This window comes from Grampus griseus, assembly GCF_964374135.1.
Source record: "Grampus griseus genome assembly, chromosome: 2".
NCBI classification, from domain to species: Eukaryota; Metazoa; Chordata; class Mammalia; order Artiodactyla; family Delphinidae; genus Grampus; species Grampus griseus.
In genome coordinates, this window is record NC_139018.1 from 83,428,720 (window position 1) to 83,452,409 (window position 23,690).

At 37.8% G+C, this 23,690-nt stretch overlaps 1 protein-coding gene across 1 annotated transcript in view; it reads right to left on the reverse strand.

Annotated features, from left to right (window-relative positions):
- The window catches only part of FSIP1 (fibrous sheath interacting protein 1), a gene marked incomplete at both ends in the record, with an annotated part of 198,872 nt that overhangs the window by 169,274 nt on the left and 5,908 nt on the right, over window positions 1–23,690 (reverse strand). Inside the window, 3 exons of the mRNA XM_082648669.1 lie at window positions 8,102–8,195; window positions 18,735–18,889; window positions 22,239–22,425. Coding sequence (XP_082504795.1) covers window positions 8,102–8,195; window positions 18,735–18,889; window positions 22,239–22,425 — 436 coding nt within the window. The remainder of the gene's footprint in view (window positions 1–8,101; window positions 8,196–18,734; window positions 18,890–22,238; window positions 22,426–23,690) is intronic.

Genomic DNA, 23,690 nt, shown 5'->3' on the forward strand with positions numbered 1-23,690 from the left:
GTGGCTGCTTCCCACTAGCTATCTAATTTACATTTGGTAGTGTACATATGTCCATGCCACTCTCTCACTTTGTCCCAGCTTACACTTCCCCCTCCCCGTGTCCTCAAGTCCATTCTCTAGTAGATCTGCATCTTTATTCCCTGCCCCTAGGTTCTTCATAACCATTCTTTCTTTTTTTTTTAGATTCCATATATATGTGTTAGTATACAGTATTTGTTTTTCTCTTTCTGACTTACTTCACTCTGTATGACAGACTCTAGATCCATCCACCTCACTACAGATAACTCAATTTCATTTCTTTTTATGGCTGAGTAATATTCCATTGTATGTATGTGCCACATCTTCTTTATCCATTCATCCACAGAGGGGATCTTTAAGTGTGGTAAAACTATTCTGTATTATACCGTAACAGTGGTTACACGACACTATACATTTTTGGAAACCTATAACTTCACAGCACAGAGAGTGAACCTTAATGTATGCAATTTTCAAAAGATTATTTAGGATGTCACAGAATCCCAGGATAAAATACAGAATTTGATAAAACAATCTGTGTTATCAATGTATGAAATAATTTCACTGGAGGGGGTGAAGGGAAAAATGTTCACTCTAAGTAACTGCGGAAATGAGTAGACTCTGCAAGACTAAAGGCAACAGAAACTGCACGTGAGCTCTGTACTCCGGTTGATGAGGTTATGTCCTGTGGGGTACAGGTCAACAATTCTGATATCTCTACACACATACAGTAGAATTGAACAATTAAGTAAATGGATGGCCTTTGATGACAGCCAGGTGTTTCACTGTTGGAGTGGTGGTTACAGATAAGCAAGAGAAAAGGCTAGAATGATCCATGGGGTAATAAAGTCAGAGACCTAAGTATGAACCTATGTTTAGCCTAATACAGATACAGATGGTTACACATAGAAGTATTTATAGATAAGTGTGTAACAGGTTAGCATACACACAAATACTTCCTTTCTCAGAAGGCCTAGAGTCAACAACTCCCCAGTAACAGCAAGCACACCTAGCATCCAGATCTGGTTTCTAGTATCATTCTCCAATAAGAGGAACCAGCTGATCGGAGAAACGGCTGATTCTAGGACTCAGGTAAGAAACATAGAGGATGAGTCTGAAGCCAGAAAGCGAGGAAGTGCTCACAACAACAGCAAAATAAAACACACAGTGGAGGAAATATGACAAAAGGACACAAGAGTCAACTGAACAAGTTCCCAATGGTCAAAGCTGTAAAATTTTGAGCAATGAAATAATCCAAAGTATAAACAAATATCCACAAGTCAATAGTGAAATAAATAAATAAGGAGACTAGATGAATCCCCCATGCAGAATAATTCACAATGGGACTGCCCTGGTGGTCCAGTGGTTAAGAATCTGCCTTCCAACGCAGGGGACAGGGGTTCAATCCCTGGTCGGGGAACTAAGATCCCACACGCCGCGGGGCAACTAAGCCTACGCACCACAACTACTGAGCCCGCGCCACAGCTAGAGAAGACCAAGAGCCACAACGAAGACCCAGAGCAGCCAAATTTTAAAAATAAATAAATAAAATGTAAAAATAATAATAAAGAATAATTCACAATAGTTTATGTAAATGCTCTGCCATCAAGGAAGTGATGCATAACTCCCCACTCCTTAAGTATGGGCTGCGCATAGTAACTTTCTTCTGAAGAAGACAGTACGGAAAAGGTGAACTATTGAGAAAATTTACAGTGGAGAAACCTGACAAATACTTCCTCAGCCAGGTGATCAAAGTTAACATCAACAGTGATAAGTTATACTGATAGTATGATGGGATGTAATGAAAATGGCACTTTAACTCTATGGTCTTCCTCCCAAGAATATACAATACAAATCGAATCATGTGAAAACCATGACATAAGTCATAACTGCTGGAAATTCTACAAAATACCTGACCAGTACTCCTCAAAACTGCCAAGGTCATCAAAGACAAGGGAAGTCTGAGAAAGTGCATAGCCAAGAGTAGCTTAAGGAGACATGAGTAAACGTACTGTGGTATACTGGATGGGATCTTGGAACAGGAAAAGGACATCAGGTAAAAACTAAAAGCCTGAACAAAGTATGGACTTTAGTTAATAATAATGTATCAATATTGGTTCATTAATTATAACAAAGGTACCATACTAATCTTAATAAAAGGGAAACTCGTTGCAGGTATATGGAAAATCTCTGTACTTTCTTCATATTTTTCCTGTAAATCTAAAATTGTGCTAAAATTAAAAATTAACTTTACAAAAATTCCAGATTAAAAAGAGAAACAAACAACTAACAAAATTAGAAATAAGAAATGGGACATATAAACAATAAGAAGGAGAATTATCATTTTTGAATGCTATATGAAGTTTTATTAGTAAAATTTTAAATCTCAGTGAAATGGATACTTTAAAATCTCAATGACGTGGACATATTGCCAAAATTGACTCCAGAAGACTAGTAAACTGTAATACAATAGTAAATATGAAAGAAGCTGAGAAAAGAATCAGAGAATTGCCTCCAAGAAATTATTTGAACCAGATGGTTTTTCCAGTGAAATCTTTCAAATTTGGGGGAAACAGATAATCCCCATGTTATATAAACTGTTTCAAAGCTTAGAAATAAATGGACAGCTAGCCCCATTCATTTTATGAAGCTAACACAGACTGACAAAGCATACACACAACCACCACCAACCCCACCTCTACCTGCTACACCATGACATACATGCACATGGGCACACGCACACACACAAACACACAGCTAATTTCACTTATAAATACAGAGGCAAAAATTCTGAATAAATTCAGCCATTCAAATCTGGTACTAAATTAAAATAATAATTCTCCATAATCAAGAAATACATTAACCTAGGAATAAAAGACTAATTTAGTATTTAAATCTATTAATTTTGAAACATTAATTAAGTTTGTCAAGAAGAAAAAGCTTTACAATACGTTAAATAGATATTGAAATACATTGAATAAATTTCACCACTATGTCCTTATAAAGTTCTCAGAATAGGAATAAGTGTTGAAAATTAATATTATTTCCAGGTGATCATAAACTAACAAGACTCAAAGCAAACAACTAAAGGTAATTAGAATAAATAAAATAATTATTACTGAGGGCCAGAGGAGATCAATGTCCCAACTCGAACAGTCAGGCAGAGAGAGGGCCAATCCCTCCCCCCTCTACATTTTAGTTCTATTCAAGCCTTCAAAGTATTGGATGATGCCCACCCACAATCAGGACAGTATTCACTTCACTCAGTCTACCAATTCAAATGCTAGTCTCTTCCAGAAACACCCTCACAGATACACCCAGAAATAATGCTTAACCAGACATCTGGGCATCCTGTGATCCAGTCAAAATGACACATACAATTAGCCATCACAAAGACTGGGTGGATGACGAAACCATTAACCAAGATAGCGAAAATATACAAAAGAAGAAATAGGTTTCAACCATGGGAAATAAGGAGGGGGAGAGGAGAACCAGCAGGAAATAATGAATCCAGTAAAAAAAAAAAAAAAAAGTTACTATTCTATGAGCGGTCAACTGTGTCAGATGCAACAGAGGCATCAAATAGGATGAAAACTGGGAGGATGTCACTAGATATAGAATTTAGGAGGACCACTGATGAAGTAGTTTCTGTAGTGTGATAGGAGAAAATACAGTTGGGAAGTTGGGAAGTAAACGGAAGTTGACCAAGTAGCACTAGTAGGTGCGGACTATTCTCTCAAGAAGTCTGACCTTTAAGGAGAGGAGGGAAACCGAATGGTACCTGTTTGGGAGTAGGGTGACGAACCGAGGGAGGAGGTTTTATTTGTATGTTTTGTTGGTTTGATGGCTCTTTGATTCTGTTTTACGGCCAGAACATTTAAGCCTGGTTAGCTGAAGGGAAGGACCCAGAGGAGACAAGAGAGATGCTCTAGGTAAGAGACAGAAAAACTGATGGATCAGGAGGCAGGAGTAGAGTGAAGGGGATGGGACATTATTGACTTTGGCCTTGGAGAAGAAGAGCACCTGCCCTCCATCTAAGGGAAGAGGGTAGAGGAGCACAGTCAGAGTGCAATTTGGAGACAGAAAGCAATAATTTGGAAGGGACTCCCAACCAGTTGGTGCATTTTCTCTGAACCCTAAGACTGCCAGGGTAAAGGACTTGCATAAGAGGATGGGAGGTTAAATACACAGTAACAATTTGGAAGAACCACTTTGGAGAATGTAAGAGAAATTGCTAAGCAATACTGAGAATATAACAGAGGTTAAAAATCAAAAATCCTTAGCTGTACCAGTCAGCACAATTACGTGATTTTCTCCCCAAGTCCTCTGCAAATCACAGCAGAAATAGACTACCAAATTTTCTTGGAATATTTAATCTTAACATGCAAGAGCAGAAGCAACATTTTCCTAAATTTCACAGAAAATCATTTTGAAAGAGGTATTTGCAAATTTTGAGAAATCTGATTGATTAAAGTGCCACTGTTTTGTGCTTACATGTACTTATACATTGGAGCTGGAAACACAAGGGCAAAAGTGACAAAGGCAAAAAAGAATAACCTCTATCCAAAACACCAATAACAAGCAATCCTATCACTAGATATATTCGTCTCAGAGAGTAATGAATTCTACCTCTATCCATCAGATAAATGCTAAAAACTAAGGGAAAACTCCTGGTATGGTAAATGATTTTCACATTTCTCTAGAAAAGCTTTAAAGTGATCCCTCAAAAATGTGGTGAGACAGACTTTTAAAATACTTCTGAAATCTCTAGCAAGTGCAATACTGTCCATTTTGAAACCTCAGTACTTGAGGATATTATCTCTGGTTTATGAAGTCAAAATGTGGTTTAAAAAGAAATCAATTTAATGTGGTGTTTATCTTTCTCATAGAGTCAACGCCCCATTTGTGTTTAGTTCCTATAAATAAAACTAAATACACAAGTATCTTTTCTTTTTTTTTTTTGCTATTGTTTATTTGTGATGTTATAAAGGGACTATAACATCCCCAAGGGATGCATTTTGTGTTTAGAGGGTGGGAAAACATATTGGAAATTGCCATTCTGCCACTAGCCCAAAGTCCCTCAAGTTACTCTTAAGAAAGTTAAGGAAATGACTGGGAGAAATAAAGAAGAACACTCATCCTAAGATTTCTCCCTTTGTTTAAAGGAAAAAAATAAGAACAGCAAAAGGTAGGTTTGGGTATTTATAGATTTGTGTTTAAAGTTCAAGTCCAAATAAGCCTGGCTCTAAATTCTTCAAGAGATGCTTTTAAAGTACTATTTTAACTAGATGCCGCCACCTACTGGACAGTTTACAAGGACTTTGCGCTTTCCAGGGAACAAAGAAAAAAATGATCATGGAGGAAAAGAGAGCAAAAGATTTCTGTTTTCATAATAGGCCTTATAAGAAACACTTTACTTTAAAATTTATGGCTATCCATAGGCTTGATCAAAATAATTTTTAAAATTTTTACATTTTTAATTAAGAGGGGTAGTTGAAGTTCAGTGAATAACCTGGGAAAGAAACTAATCTCAGGACGCAACAGATATAAGCAGTGTCACAACATTTCATGATATGTGGCTATGCTGTAATAGTAGAAATATGAGACTATCAAAAATCAGTGCTAGGTGGTAAAATTGGACTCTTTCATTTCTATGCCTTTCTTTCATACATTTCTTTCATACTTGCTAATAACACATTTCATAAACGGAAGATTCCAAAAGTTACCTCTTTTGGAATAAGGTAATAATTATGTTATGTCAAATGTAAAAAAAAATGTATAATTAGGCTAATAATGTAGTTTATAGTAAATGCTATCTCTTTTGGGTTTTAAGATTTTTAAAGACCAGATATATATGACTGTTGACATGCCTAGGATGTGAAGAGCCAGCAAGACATTCCATTAAGGAACCTGTCTTCTATGAAAGGCCAGCCACCAAAAAAGTCTAATTAAATCTGAAGAACCAGGAGTACAATAGTGCTGTCTCTTCATTCTGGTGAACTAGTCAACCGTGAGCTAATCAAGACAGACGGCAGCAAGAATGAAGGGCGACAGACCCTTGATTTACCCAAAAGCATCTTTGATCCCCATTTCCTTTCACACTGACCCTACTCTCATATCTTATCTGCTCTGCACACGATAAACACTGCCAGTACACAATAAGTAACTAAGAATTCGAAATCTAAAAATTGAAACTCTGACATGGTAATGTTTAAAGCAATGACTCTCTCTGGCCAAGCCTCTGGTAACTCCAGCTTCCAGATCATGAAGTCTAAGAAGTTTCCATGTTAGAGTATTAGTACTAATCTAGCATGAATGTAGATGTCTACAGGGCCTACAGTAGTCACGTGACTCCAGAGATACAACTCTGAGCTCCATAGATTTAACCAAATGGACCTGTCATGGGCTTTTAAAATTAAATATATCTGATGGTTCATATTTGTTCGTGAAGAAAGGCCAGCTGAAAACAAGTCTTTCCCTCTGAGGCCTAAAGTTCACTCAGTAGTGAACTCTGTGACCAAAAGGCTAATGTCAAAAGGCCACCATGGATCCCTTTACAGAGTGGCCTGTTTTAAAGTCCTTGCTCCAGAGTCAAGCACAGCAAGTGTGGCCTCTTAGAAATGCCTCAGTGGTGAAATTAGCACTTAGCTCCTGCATTCTAGAATACAGATGCTGAACGGCAAAGGAAACCATCAACAAAACTAAAAGACAACCTACAGACTAGGAGAACATATTTGCAAATAATGTGACCAACAAGGGCTTAATTTCCAAAATAAATGAATAGCTCATACAACTCAATAACAAAAAAACAAACAAACCAATCAAAAAATGGGCAGAAGATCTAAATAGACATTTCTCAGAAGAAGACATACAGATGGCCAATAGGCACATGAAAAGATGCTCCACATAGCTAATTATTAGGGAAATGCAAATCAAAACCACAACAAGGTACCACCTCACACCATTCAGAATGGCCATCATCAAAACGTCTACAAATAATAAGTGCTGGAGAGAGTGTGGAGAAAAGGGAACTCTCCTACACTGTTGGGATGTAAATTGGTGCAGCCACTATGGAGAACAGTATGGAGGTTCCTTAAAAAACTAAAAACAGCTACCATATGATCCAGCAATCCCACTCCTGGGACCCCTACTTAGAGCCAGTCTAATGCCCAAGAGATACCATATGACCATTTAGATGATGTTAGTTAAAGGATTTCAAAAGTGTCCTGCCAAAAAATCCATGTCTTACCAATCACTAAAACATTCATTACTAAGTAAGTAAATTAAAATAAGTTATATGATTCCACAGTACTTCCGTAGAAGAAGAAAAAGAAAGAAAAGAAGGAAGAAGGAAAAGAAGAAGGAGGAGGAGGAGGCGAATCACAAATATACAGTTGACCCTTGAACAACGTAAGTTTGAATTGCACAGGTTCACTTATACACGGATCTTTTTCAATAAATGCATACTATAGTACTACACAATCCTTGGTTGGTTGAATCCATGGATGCAGAACTGCAGGGACAGAGGGCCAACTATAAAGTTATACCTGGATTTTCAACTGCACAGGGGCAGTGCCCCTAACCACCATGTTGTTCAAGGGTCAACTGTTACATACACACAAGTGGAGGAAGTAGAAACATATGCACAGAATTAACTGGCTGGTCTCATAAACCAGAACTATGAGAGAACGGGGAAAGGACAAATCAGTAATGGATTTTTATGAAAGGGTGCAGAGGTCTGAGTGAGACACCTCATGGGACAATCCCAGGCAGTTAGGGGACTGCACAAACTGGGTGTGTAGAGGCACCTAAGAGTCACAGGAAGTAAAGGCAAAGACACACTTTGTCTATTTCCTGATTTTTCACTGCCTTATCCTCCTCACCCTTGAGGAGACACAAACACTAGAAGACTCTGAAACATACCTAACTTCAGAGTAGTTCCATATAGTCCTATCCAACGTGATCATTTCCTCTAAAGAATTAAACTCACAAAGAAAAAGAAAAGATAACTGAATTGGGACTTTTACTTTAATCCAAATATTCTATGACCCTGAGATAAAAATAAAGACGAATCAATTTTACTCACCAACAGTTTCTTCTGATGCAGCAGTTAAAGCTAGAAAGTTTTTTGTACTTTCCATCTCCTCATTACTTTGTAAAGCTTCACCATTTTTTGCAGACTAATAAAAGAGAAGTAAAAGTGTAAACATGGGAAAAGAAGGCAACTATATTCATCGATATTTTTAAAAATTCCAACATGGTTTCCAATCCTGTACATACAAACAAGAAAGTCAGATCATTTTTATTCCTTTAATTAGGGAATCGGTTAATGTTTCCTGTTCCCTCAAAATTCTGTCAATGAGTATTCCCAGATAGAGTTGGACTATGTCTATCATTATATAATTACCTTGCTTAAAGTTTCTTAAGTTTCTGTTTAATGTTTCTATAACTAATGAGTAACCTAAAGATACATCATCAAATTACAGTTTCAGATATTTCAAAATTGATACTGTATTTTATTATGATTCCAGTTATAATTTATATTTCCAAGCAAGTAAAATTTGCTTTGAGATCCAAGAGAAATAACAGACAGACTAAATTTTCCTGCTAAAATTTACACAAATTACTCTAACTTTAAGCACTGCATTTATTTTTATAAATTTATTTTATTTATTTATTTTTGGCTGCATTGGGTCTTCGTTGCTGTGCATGTGCTTTCTCTAGTTGTGGTGAGCCAAGGCCACTCTTCGTTGCGGTACGCAGGCTTCTCATTGCAGTGGCTTCTCTTTGTTGTGGAGCATGTGCTCTAAGCTTGTGGGCTTCAGTAGTTGTCGCTCATGGGCTCCACAACACAGGCTCAGTGGTTGTGGCACATGGGCTTAGTTGCTCCACAGCATGTGGGATCTTCCGGGACCGGGGCTAGAACCCATGTCCCCTGCATGGGCAGGTATATTCTTCCCACCAGGGAAGCCGCAGCACTGCATTTTATACATTGCTTTTTTCCATCCCAGTGGTCTTCGTGGGAACCTTGTAAAACTGTATTCTTAATCACTTTATTATTAATTCATATCATTGCCTGGGAAATTTCCTAGGAAGTCAGTCAACTAAACAAGGAGGAATTTTTCAAAAACAGCCAATCTGAAAGTAGGCATAGAGGGAACTTTCCTCAATATAATAAAGGTCATATATGAGAAACCCACAGCCAACATCATCCTCAATGGTGAAAAACTGAATCCATTCCCACTAAGATCAGGAACAAGCCAAGGTTGCCCACTGTCACCACTATTATTCAACATTGTTTTGGAAGCTTTAGCCACAGCAATCAGAGAAGAAAAAGAAATAAAAGGAATCCAAATCAGAAAAAAAGAAGTAAAGCAGTAACGTTTGCAGATGACATGATACTATACATAGAGAATCCTAAAGATGACACCAGAAAACTACTAGAGCTAATCAATGAATTTGGTAAAGTAGCAGGATACAAAATAAATGCACAGAAATTTCTGGCATTCCTATACACTACTGATGGAAAATTTGAAAGTGAAATTAAGGAAACACTCCCATTTACCACTGCAACAAAAAGAATAAAATATCTAGGAATAAACCTACCTAAGGAGACAAAAAACCTGTATGCAGAAAACAATAAGACACTGATGAAAGAAATTAAAGATGATACAAATAGATGGAGAGATATACCATGTTCTTGGATTGGAAGAATCAACATTGTGAAAATGACTATACTACCCAAAGCAATCTACAGATTCAAGGCAATACCTATCAAACTACCACTAGCACTTTTCACAGAACTAGAACAAAAAATTTCACAAGTTGTATGGAAACACAAAAGACCCCAAACAGCCAAAGCAATCTTGAGAAAGAAAAACTGAGCTGGAGGAATCAAGCTCCCTGACTTCAGACTATACTACAAAGCTACAGTAATCAAGACAGTACGGTACTGGCACAAACACAGAAATATAGATCAATGGAACAGGATAGAAAGCGCAGAGATAAACCCACACACATATGGTCACCTTATTTTTGATAAAGGAGGCAAGAATATACAATGGAGAAAAGACAGCCTCTTCAATAAGTGGTGCTGGGAAAATTGGACAGCTACATGTAAAAGAATGAAATTAGAACACTCCTTAACACCATACACAAAAATAAACTCCAAATGGATTAAAGGCCTAAATGTACACCAGACACTATCAAACTCTTAGAGGAAAACATAGGCAGAACACCCTATGACATAAATCACAGCAAGATCCTTTTTGACCCACCTCCTAGAGGAATGGAAATAAAAACAAAAATAAACAAATGGGACCTAATGAAACTTAAAAGCTTTTGCACTGCAAAGGAAACCATAAAGAATACAAAGAGACAACCCTCAGACTGGGAGAAAATATTTGCAAATGAAGCAACTGACAAAGATAACCTCCAAAATTTACAAGCAGCACATGCAGCTCAATATCAAAAAAACAAAAAACCCGATACAAAAATGGGCAGTAGACCTAAATAGACATTTCTCCAAAGAGGACATACAGATGGCCAACAAACACATGAAAGAATACTGAACATCATTAATCATTAGATAAATGCAAATCAAAACTACAATGAGGGCTTCCCTGGTGGCACAGTGGTTGAGAGTCCACCTGCCGATGCAGGGGACACGGGTTCGTGCCCCGGTCCGGGAAGATCCCACATGTTGTGCAGTGGTTAGGCCCATGAGCCATGGCTGCTGAGCCTGCGCATCCAGAGCCTGTGCTCCGCAACGGGAGAGGCCACAGTAGTGAGAGGCCCACGTACCGCAAAAAAAAAAAAAAAAACTACAATGAGATATCAGCTCACACAAGTCTGAATGGCCACCATCAAAAAATCTACAAACAATAAATGCTGGACAGGGTGTGGAGAAAAGGGAACCCTCTTGCACTGTTGGTGGGAATGTAAATTGATACAGCCACTATGGAGAACAGTATGGAGGTTCCTTAAAAAATTAAAAATAGAACTACCATACAGCCCAGCAATCCCACTACTGGGCATATACCCTGAGAAAACCATAATTCAAAAAGAGTCATGTACCACAATGTTCACTGCCGCTCTATTTACAATAGCCAGGACATGGAAGCAACCTAAGTGTCAATCGACAGATGAATGGAAAAAGAAGATGTGGCACATATATACAATGGAATATTACTCAGCCATAAAAAGAAACGAAATTGAGTTATTCGTAGTGAGGTGGATGGACCTAGAGTCTGTCATACAGAGTGAAGTAAGTCAGAAAGAGAAAAACAAATACCATATACTAACACATATATATGGAATCTTAAAAAAAAAAAATGGTCATGAAGAACCCAGGGGCACGACGGGAATAGAGACGCAGACCTACTAGAGAACAGACTTGAGGACACAGGGAGGGGGAAGGGTAAGCTGCGACAAAGTGAGAGAGTGGCATGGACATATATACACTACCAAACATAAAGCCCATAGCTAGTGGGAAGCAGCCGCATAACACAAGGAGATCAGCTTGGTGCTTTGTGACCACCTAGAGGGGTGGGATAGGAAGGGTGGGAGGGAGGGAGATGCGAGAGGGAAGAGATATGGGGATATATGTATATGTATAGCTGATTCACTTTGTTATAAAGCAGAAACTAACACACCATTGTAAAGCAATTACACTCCAATAAAGATGTTGAGAGATTGATTCAAGATGCAGAGTAGAAGCACGTGCTCTCACTCCCTCTTACAAGAACACCAGAATTACAACTAACTGCTGAAAAATCATTGACAGGAAGACACTGGAACTGACCAAAAAAGATACCCCACATCCAAAGACAAAGGAGACGCCACAGTGAGACGGCAGGAGGTGTGCAATCACAATAAAATCAAATCCCATAACTGCTGGGTGGGTGACTCACAAACTGGAGAAACATACACCACAGAAGTCCACCCACTGGAGTGAAGATTCTGAGACCCATGTCAGGCTTCCCAATCTGGGGGTCTGGCAACAGGAGGAGGAATTCCTAGACAATCAGACTTTGAAGGCTAGTGGGATTTGACTGCAGGACTTCGACAGGACGGGGGAAACAGAGACTCCACTCTTGGAGGGCACACACAAAGTAGCGTGCTCATCGGGACACAAGGGAAGGAGCAGTGACCCCATAGGAAACTGAACCAGACCTACCTGCTACATTAGGAGGGTCTCCTGCAGAGGCGGGGGTGGCTGTGTGTCACTGTGAGGACAAGGACACTGGCAGCAGAAGTTCTGGAAAGTACTCCTTGGCGTAAGCCCTCCCAGAGTCTGCCATTAGCCCAACCAAAGAGCCCAGGTAGGCTCCAGTATTGGGTCCCCTCAGGCCAAACAACAAACAGGGAGGGAACCCAGCCCCACACATCAGCAGACAAGTGGATAAAAGTTTTACTGAGCTCTGCCCACCAAAGCAACAGCCAGCTCTACCCACCACCAGTCGCTCCCATCAGGAAACATGCACAAGCCTCTTAGATAGCCTCATCCACCAGAGGGCAGACAGCAGAACAAGAAGAACTACAATCCTGCAGCCTGTGGAACAAAAACCACATTCACAGAAAGGTACACAAGATGAAAAGGCAGAGGGCTATGTACCAGATGAAGGAACAAGATAAAACCCCCCAAAAAAACTAAATGAATTGGAGATAGGCAACCTTCCAGAAAAAGAATTCAGAATAATGATAGTGAAGATGATCCAGGACCTTGGAAAAAGAATGGAGGCAAAGATCGAGAAGATGCAAGAAATGTTTAACAAAGATCTAGAAGAATTAAAGAACAAACAGAGATGAACAACACAATAACTGAAATGAAAAATATACAAGAACGAATCAATAGCACAATAACTGAGGCAGAAAAACAGATAAGTGACCTGGAAGACAGAATGGTGGAATTCACTGCTGCAGAACAGAATAAAGAAAAAAGAATGAAAAGAAATGAAGACAGCCTAAGAGACCTCTGGGACAACATTAAAAGCAACAACATTCGCATTAATATGGGTCCCAGAAGGACAAGAGAGAGAGAAAGGAAACAAGAAAATATTTGAAGAGATTATAGTTGAAAACTTCCCTAACATGGGAAAGGAAATAGCCACCCAAGTCCAGGAAGTGCAGCGAGTCCCATACAGGATAAATCCAAGGAGAAACACGCCGAGACACATAGTAATCAAATTGGCAAAAATTAAAGACAAAGAAAAATTATTGAAAGCATCAAGGGAAAAACGACAAATAACATAAAAGGGAACTCCCATAAGGTTAACAGCTGGTTTCTCAGCAGAAACTCCACAAGCCAGAAGGAAGTGGCATGATATATTTAAAGTGATGAAAGGGAAGAACCTACAACCAAGATTACTCTACCCGGCAAGGATCACATTCAGATTCGATGGAGAAATCAAAAGCTTTACAGACAAGCAAAAGATAAGATGATTCAGCACCACCAAACCAGCTCTACAACAAATGCTAAAGGAACTTCTCTAAGTGGGAGAAGAAAAAGACCTACAAAAGCAAACCAAAAACAATTAAGAAAATGGTAGAGGAACATACATATCAATAATTACCTTAAACATAAATGAAATAAATGCTCCAACCAAAAGACACAGGCTTGGGCTTCCCTGGTGGCGCAGTGGTTGAGAGTCTACCTGCCAATGCAGGGGACGCGGGTTCGAGCCCTGGTCTGGGAGGATCCCACATGCCGTGGAGCAACTGAGCCCGTGGGCCACAACTACTGAGCCTGTGCTCTGGAGCCTGTGCTCCGCAACGGGAGAGGCCGTGACAGTGAGAGGCCCGCACACCGTGATGAAGAGTGGCCCCAGCCCTCCGCAACTGGAGAAAGCCCTCTCACAGAAACGAAGACACAACACAGCCAAAAATATATAAATAAATTAAAAAAAAAAAAAGACACAGGCTTGCTGAATGGATACAAAAACAAGACCCACATATATGCTGTCTACAAGAGACACACTTCAGACCTAGGGAAACATACAGAATGAAAGTGAGGGGATGGAAAAAGATACTCCATCCCCTGAAGTAGCTATACTCATAACAGATAAAATAGACTTTAAAATAGAGAATGTCACAAGAGACAAGGAAGGACACTACATAATGATCAAGGGATCAATCCAAGAAGAACATATAACAATAATAAATATATATGCACCCAACAGAGGAGCACCTCAATACATAAGGTAACTGCTAACAGCTCTAAAAGAGGAAATCGACAGCAACACAATAATAGTGGGGGACTTTAACACCTCACTTACACCAATGGACAGATCATCTAAACAGAAAATTAATAAGAAAACACAAGCTTTAAATGACACAATAGACCACACAGATTTAATTGATATTTATAGGACATTCCGTCCAAAAACCACATTTCTTCTCAAGTGTGCACGGAACATTCTCCAGGATAGATCACATCCTGGGTCACGAATCAAGCCTCAGTAAATCTAAGAAAACTGAAATCATATCAAGCATCTTTTCTGACCACAACACTATGAGATTAGAAATCAATTACAGGGTAAAAAACGTAAAAAGCACAAACCCATGGAGGCTAAACAATACATTACTAAATAACCAAGAGATCACTGAAGAAATCAAAGAGGAAATCAAAAAATACCTAGAGACAAATGACAATAAAAACACGATGATCCAAAACCTATGGGATGCAGCAAAAGCACTTCTAAGAGGGGAGTTTATAGCTATGCAAGCCCACCTCAAGAAACAAGAAAAATCTCAAAGAAACAACCTAAAACTACACCCAAAGGAACTAAAGAAAGAAGAACAAAACCCAAAGTTAGCAGAAGGAAAGAAATCATAAAGTTCAGAGCAGAAATAAATGAAATAGAAACAAAGCAAACAATAGCAAAGATCATAAAACTAAAAGCTGGTTCTTTGAGAAGATAAACAAAACTGATAAACTATTAGCCAGACTCATCAAGAAAAAGGGGGAGAGGACTCAAATCAATAAAATTCGAAATGAAAAAGGAGAAATCATAACTGACACTGAAGAAATACAAAGGATTATAAGAGATTACTACAAAAAACTCTACACCATAAAAATGGACAACCTGGAAGAAATGGACAAATTCTTAGAAAGGTATAACCTTGCAAGACTGAACCAGGAAGAAAGAGAAAATATGAACAGACCAATCACAAGTAATGAAATTGAAGCTGTGTTTAAAAATCTTCCAACAAAGTCTAGAACCAGATGGCTTCACAGGTGAATTCTATCAAACATTCAGAGAAGAGCTAACACCCATCCTTCTCAAACTCTTCCAAAAAATTGCAGAGGAAGGAACACTCCCAAACTCATTCTATGAGGCCACCAGCACCCTGATACCAAAACCAGACAAAGATACTACAAAAAAAGAAAATTACAGACCAATATCACTGATGAATATAGATGCAAAAATCCTCAACAAAATACTAGCAAACAGAGTCCAACAACACATTAAAAGGATCATACACCATGATCAAGTGGGATTTATCCCAGGGATGCAAGGATTCTTCAATATACGCAAATCACTCAATGTGATACACCATATTAACAAATTGAAGAATAAAAACCATATGATCATCTCAATAGATGCAGAGAAAGCTTTTGACAAAATTCAACAGCCATTTATGATAAAAACTCTCCAGAAACTGGGCATAGAGTGAACCTACCTCAACATAAAAGAGGCCATATATGACAAACCCACAGCAAACATCATTCTCAATGGTGAAAAACTGAAAGCATTTCCTCTAAGATCAAGAACAAGACAACGATGTCCACTCTCACTACTATTATTCAACACAGTTTTGGAAGTCCTAGCCCCAGCAATCAGAGAAGAAAAAGAAATAAAAGGAATACAATTGGAAAAGAAGTAAAACCGTCACTGTTTGCAGATGACATGATACTATACATAGAGAATCGTAAAGATGACACCAGAAAACTACTAGAGCTAATCAATGAATTTGGTAAAGTTGCAGGATACAAAATTAATGCACAGAAATCTCTTGCATTCCTATACACTAATGATGAAAAATCTGAAAGAGAAATTAAGGGAACACTCCCATTTACCACTGCAACAAAAAGAATAAAATACCTAGGAATAAACCTACCTAGGGAGACAAAAGACCTGTATGTAGAAAACTATAAGACACTGTTGAAAGAAATTAAAGATGATACTGACAGATGGAGAGATATTCCATGTTCTTGGATTGGAAGAATCAATATTGTGAAAATGACTATACTACCCAAAGCAATCTACAGATTCGATGCAATCCCTATCAAACTACCAATGGCACTTTTTACAGAACAAGAACAAAAAATCTTAAAATTTGTATGGAAACACAAAAGACCCCGAATAGCCAAAGCAGTCTTGAGGGGAAAAAACGGAGCTGGAGGAATCAGACTCCCTGACTTCAGACTCTACTACAAAGCTACAGTAATCAAGACATTATGGTACTGGCACAAAAACAGAAATATAGATCAATGGAACAGGACAGAAAGCCCAGAGATAAACTCACACACCTACAGTCAACTAATCTATACAAAGGAGGCAAGGATATACAATGGAGAAAAGACAGTCTCTTCAATAAGTGGTGCTGGGAACTGGACAGCTACATGTAAAAGAATGAAATTAGAAAAACTTCCTAACACTATACACAAAAATAAACTCAAAAAGGATTAAAGACCTAAATGTACACCAGACACTGTCAAACTCTTAGAGGAAAACATAGGAAGAACACTCTCTGACATAAATCACAGCAAGATCTTTTTAGATCCACCTCCTAGAGTAATGGAAATAAAAACTAAATAAAAAAATGGGACCTAATGAAACTTAAAAGCTTTTGCAAAGCAAAGGAAACTACAAAAAAGACAACCCTCAGAATGGGAAAAATATTTGTACATGAATCAATGGACAAAGGATTAATGTCCAAAATATATAAACAGCTCATGCAGCTCAATATTAAAAAAACAAACAACCCAATCAAAAAATGGGCAGAAGACCTAAATAGACATTTCTCCAAAGAGGACATACAGATGGCCAAGAAGCACATGAAAAGCTGCTCAACATCACTAATTATTAGAGAAATGTAAATCAAAACTACAATGAGGTATCACCTCATACCAGTTATAATGGCCATCATCAGAAAATCTACAAACAACAAATGCTGGAGAGGGTGTGGAGAAAGCAAACCCTCTTGCACTGTTGGTGGGAATGTAAATTCATACAGCCACTAAGGAGACCAGTATGGAGGTTCCTTAAAAAACTAAAAACAGAATTACCAGCAATCTCACTACTGGGCATATACCCAGAGAAAACCATAATTCAAAAAGACACATGCACCCCAATGTTCATTGCTGCGTTATTTACAATAGCCAGGTCAAGGAAGCAACCTGAATGCCCATTGACAGAAGAATGGATAAAGAAGATGTGGTACATATATGCAATGGAATATTAGTCATAAAAAGGAACGAAATTGGGTCATTTGTAGAGACGTGGATGAATCTAAAGACCGCCATACAGAGTGAAGTCAGAAGAGAAGAACAAATATCGTATATTAACACATATATGTGGAACCTAGAAAAATGTTACAGATGAACCAGTTTGCAGGGCAGAAATAGAGACACAGATGTAGAGAACAAATGTATGGACACCAAGGGTGGAAAGCAGCGGGGGTAGGGGTGGGGGGGTGTGATGAATTGGGAGATTGGAATTGACATGTATACACTAGTGTGTATAAAATGGAAGACTAATAAGAACCTGCTGTATAAAAAAATAAATAAAATAAAATTCAAAAAAAAAACAAAAAAAGCTTTTATAGTTTTGGCTTGCACATTTGGTGACCCCACCTGGAGTCTAATTTTGACTTTGATGTGAGATAGTAAGCTAAATTTATCTTATGTCCCTGCACTATTTAATTAGCCCATCCATTTGTTGTAATCCCACTTCTGCAATAAATAAATGTCCACTTAAAAAAAAATACCAATCTGTTATTATAATGTTCCTTACCTTAAAAGTGCTCTCCTTTGAGGGGCAAAGTTCAAATATGAGCCAATGGCTATGCATCAAGTCAGTGCCAACATGTGGTCAACTTCCGCCCCTCAATACCACAGAGAATCAAAGGTCCAAGAAGGCCAAGGAGAGTTCATTGAGACAGAAGCAAATACAGCATGGTCACAGGCCACAAGCATTTTACAGCTCCCCAAAGACAGCCTGACCAGCATGTGAAATAGTCAACTTCCTGCTTGTTTGTCACAAAAGTTTACTCAAATAATAATGGTAACCAGGGGGGTTAAATTTTTGTGTATTTGTGTACTTATCCGAATTGTAAGCTCGCTGAAGAAAAAGCAGACACATATACTTGATGAAGGTAGGCACCAGATCCCTTTCTATTCCAGAGATGGAGGACCCAGGCCTGACACTGGTGACAGAGGCCTATGGTGATGTCTGTCCACTGTCCATGGGGAATGAACATGCCCAGTGCAGTGCCTGAAATCCGGAATCCTGCAAAGTCACCTTCTCCAGTTCCAGAAACCTATCTCCCTCACTACCCCCCTGCCCCATACACACACATATACACACCACTGCCCTACCTCCACAAAATAAATTAAGGCAGACCACACTAACACTACCAGAGTCCATGCTTTTCTTACTCATCTTAGAGGAAGTTGTTTCTCACATGTCAGCATAAAATTATACAATTCTTACCTTAAGTTTTTCAAACAGCTTTATTCTCATTTCTAGACCTTGCTTCTTGATTTCTTTTTCTCTGTGTTGTCTCTTCATCAATATCTTATCAAGCCTCTTCATCTTCTGAATAGCGTCTTGAAGTTGAGAATCTAATTCTTTTATTTCAGATTCATCTATATATGTTGAAAGTAGGAATGAGCTTGAAGTTTAGTAAAATCATAAAGCCTTTTCCTTCTTGTTTTGTTTTTACTATTTGTTCTTTCATTCAACAAATGTTTATGGCTGATGGTAATAACTAACACTGGTGTCATGTATCTTGGTTTACAAGGTGCTTTCACATATTTTTTTCACATAATTGTCTAACAACCCTGTGAAACAGACATTTACCTCTATTTTACGGTTGAGATAACTGGGTCCTTTCAAATAGCTAATAAATTATAGCACTGAATTCAGAAGTGGATCTCGTATGATTTTAAATCCCAAATTCTTTCTCCTTCATTCTGCTATACTTTCTATATTCATAACTAACAAATAAAGAATAAGACAAAGACCCTATCCTAAAGCTGCTTCAGACTAACTGAAAGAGAAGTCATGTACACAAATAGCTACAGTAAAATGTAGCATGTCATAGAGACAAAGAGCGATTCCAACATGTTAGAAACAAATTCAGAAAAGTACACAGTGTATCTTAACACCTTTAATCTATGCCTCTCCCATTTGTTCTATTTTCCTAAAGTACCTAAAAATGTTCTTGAATTGTGGATAATTGATAGTAACTTATTTGAAATTAGGAACTCTTTAGAACTTCTGTCATTCAAGTTTTAACTTACCATTATGAATAATAATATTAATAATTATCATTATGATTAATGATAATATTAATAATAGCAGCTAACATTTATAGAGTTACCTGATAGGCACAGTCTTAAGTGCTTTTTTACATTCATTATCTCATGTAATCTTCACCGTAAACCAGCAAGATGGTATATTGTAACGGAGTTACATATATGTCCGAGATATATCATCTTATAACTAGTAAATGCCAGAGTCAGTTTCCACCCAATCTGTCTGACTGCAGAGCCAAAGCTCTTCACCACGAGGAGATACTTCCTCTGTAAGGTCTGATGAAAGATGATAATCTGGCAATGAGCATAAATGCTCAAGTTCTAAAGTCTCAGCCACCCCAGCTTAGATCCTTAGAAATGGCATATTATGCAAAGAAAAGCCAAGTTTTGCAACTTTTGAAAATACAGAGCCCAGTGATGTTTCCCTATAATGAATATCACTTCTTCTTAAAAGAAAAGGAGATATGTTTCGAGGGAATAAGCTTAGCCAAAAACAATACTAATCTTACTAATAAGGAGACCCTACGAATCATATGGCTCACGTACATCGAATGCAACAGCCTCTAGTTCTAATTCCCAACCACCAGCCCTAGCATTCTCAGGCCCCATTGTACATGGGTGGTCTATCCAGCAGGCATTTTGAAGTAACTCTTGCAGTACGGAAACAGTATAAACAAATACACTGTAAATGGGGCCAATAGCTAATCTCAACTCTAATACCTTGTTTCCTAATAACTGTAATCCTGAGTCACCTGGCCCTAGAGCTGATCTCATCCCAAACATACTCTAAATCAGCAGTTCACAAAGTTTATGAGCTCAGCTTCCCTTTACAGTTTATAAATTATGGAGAACCCAAAGTACCTTTTGTTTATGTGAGTTACATCTGTTGATAATTACCATATTAGAAATCAAAACTGAAAAATATTATATGTGTTTATTTATTCATTCAAAAATAATTAACATGGTATTACTAATTACATGCTAATATAAATACAGCACTTTTATAACAACCAAATTTTCCAAAAAAAATATTGAGAAGAATGGCAATATTTTAAATTTCTAGTATCTGGATTAACAGAAGACAGCTGGATTCTCATCTCTGCTTCAAAGCCAATCTATTGTAATCTGTTACTCAGTTAAAGTATTGACTGTATGAAGAAAATCTGGCCTCGCACAGTAGTTGGAAAGGGGAGGAGAAATTTAATACCCTTTTCAGATAATTGTGGATATTCTTCCTTGATACTAACATCAAAACTGGACAAGGGGTAGTTTCTTAAAGGTTAGTTGTAATGTGAAATCTGTAACCCTATTGGTGAGCTTTTTGTATTTGTTCCATAAATCCATGGATCTATCTTTCATTTGAATGGATCTTTTATCCTGCATTGCTTATTTGGAAAATAGTGGTTCACTGAATTATGCAGACCTTCAAATATTAATGATTTCAGTATACAATATGAAAAAATCACATGTGTTAATACTGTCACCAATTTTTATCAGAAAAGTCTAAGTACTGGGAAGCTGTAAAGCTCATGTTGACATACACAAATTTTCCAAGATTCTAATTTTTCACTTGAAAGCTGAAATTTTATCATTGACATAAAATACTGTCAGTTGTTTTCCTTGAAATAACAGGCCCAGTTCATTTTTTTTTAAATGTCTGCCAAATATCTAAGTCTGAATGATAATAGATGATCTGTCACTCATTCTTTCTAGTAAAAATGGTGTCCCATTAAAAAGTGGCCAGTTCAGCTCTCAACTTAAATTATCACACCAGTACTTTTCCTCAACACAAACTTCACATTTTGGCACACAGCAGAATCGCTGTATATGTACCTACCATTTCACCACACAGGATATTAAAAAGATGTGTACTCAAAGGTCAAGATTAAATAGAATTTAAATTTTTTACTGCTCCATCAAGGACATTCTTGCGTGACACTGGCTATTTCTTTTCTCTGCCCATGCCAGGTCTTGAAGAACACAATGACTATTAGTACAATTTGGTGCCATTCATTGCCTTGATTCATGCTAAAGCACAAGCAATTTTACCCACCATTGCTTTTGTACCATCAGTGAAACCAACAATTCAGTGGGCAAAAAGGCAAACAGCATTATTTCAATATTACAATGAATCATATCACTGATATATCAGTATTATGATGAAAGTAGTTTTGACTTTGCAGAGTTCCTAAAAGGGTCTCAGGGCCCAGGGCTCTTTCAGTCCGTGTTTTGAGAACTGCTGTTCTAATTCACTCTGACCAGTATTAATTAATACCAGTATTAATACCCATGAAATAATGGAGTCTCTTAAAATCCAGAAGTTATTAAGATCAAAAGGGATTATCCCTTAAAAGGCATTTATAAATTACAGGATATATTCTACTGTACAATTTTCAAAAAGATCAATAAATCATGTCATAAAATGCAGAAATACTTCCTACTTGATTAATGTAAAATGATTACAATAACAATTTTATTAAATGACATATTTTATTATTTTTCTAAGTGTATTTAAGAACTCTTAATATTCTTATAAATGAAAACTGGTGATTTGCTTGCTCACAAAAAAGTCTTTTTTTATTATTTCTACTTAGCAGATAAAATAAATATGTAATTCTAATATTTTAACTATAGCATCAGTAATTATCATTAGCCAATCACCAAGTGATTATCCTACCTGAACATTCAGGGATTATCTGATGCTGAACCAAGTTCGAATTTTCATCTGATCCCTCTTCAGCCAGTTTTATTTTCTCAGAGTAGTTTTCCCCTTTATCATCATTACTGTTTCTACCTTCCTCTGTACTACTACTGCCTTCTGAGTGGCCTTCTTTACCACAGTTCAGATTGATTGCAGTATCAACCTAAAAATTATTTCCAAAGAAACAGTTTTCAAAAGTAAAAGTAAAAAAAAAATTTTTTTTAATTTTAAATTTCTAGACTATTTTAACTCTAATGTAAGTATATGTGAGGACATATATATATATAGTAGCATTAAATGATTCTAGAAATATGACACTTAATTAAATGTAATTTAAATACACAATTAAATTTAATAATATTTGCACCAAAGTAATATGCACCACTCTCCAGCAATTTCTAGCAATAATAGAGAAGGGTCAGGAATCAGTCCCAAAGAGAACTGCTCTCTGCCAAGCTCTGGGGTTGAAGCATGATGGCCCCTGCTCTCTGAGCTTACCCTCAGATGGACAGTGAAGGGTCTAGAGCTGGGCTGTCCAATACAATAGCCACTCGCCACACGTGGCTACTGAACAGCTGCAAAGTGAACAGGCTGAACTGCGACATGCTTCTAATGGAGTTCTTCAAATCATAACCATGTGCTTTGCTGAATAATTTATTTTTACACTATTCACAGTTTTTCTATTTCATTTTGGTTTCTCTTTCCATTTTAGCAAAGTTCATTTTGAATACACCAGTTTGGTGCAGCTGTGTTTTCCTGAGAGAGAACAAGAAAAGACATCCATGGCTGCACCAGGAAAAAACAGACATCATAGGGCCCTGAGGGCTGTGCTTGGCAATATGAGTCACAGTGGAGGTGAACACAGCCCATGGGAGAGGCAAAACCTCAGGGACAGCAGGTCAGCCACTGCTGAGACGAGTACCTTTCTCCTCCAACGGAGGGACTGCCTGCTCCAGCCCTTCAGGGGTCAGCCCTTGGAGGCTTTTATGGTCATGGTCCACACCCCACCACTGTAATCTGTGCGCCCTTGTGAATCTCCAGGACAGAAGATAGACGGTGCTGAGAATTAAACTGTCAGGGACACAGGACTGCATGAGCACCTATGTTCACCTGAACTAGGACATAAGCCCCAGCAGAAATGAGCTGAGCCAGTGGTATAAAAATCATAGCCGACATTGACTGAGGCATTACTATTAGCCAGGTCCTGTGCTAAGTACTTTAGACACACTACCTCGTTCACGCCTCACAATGATACAGGCATTACTATCCGGATATAACAGAGAAGAAAACAGATCCAGTATGGAATGAAACTAGTGGAGACCCAATTTATAATAAGCAAAACAATGCTTACTTTATATGATCTTGGAGGTGTTAAAGAAGGTTCCCTGTTGAAAAATATTCTTCTGTCAAGGACAGGGTAAAGCCTAA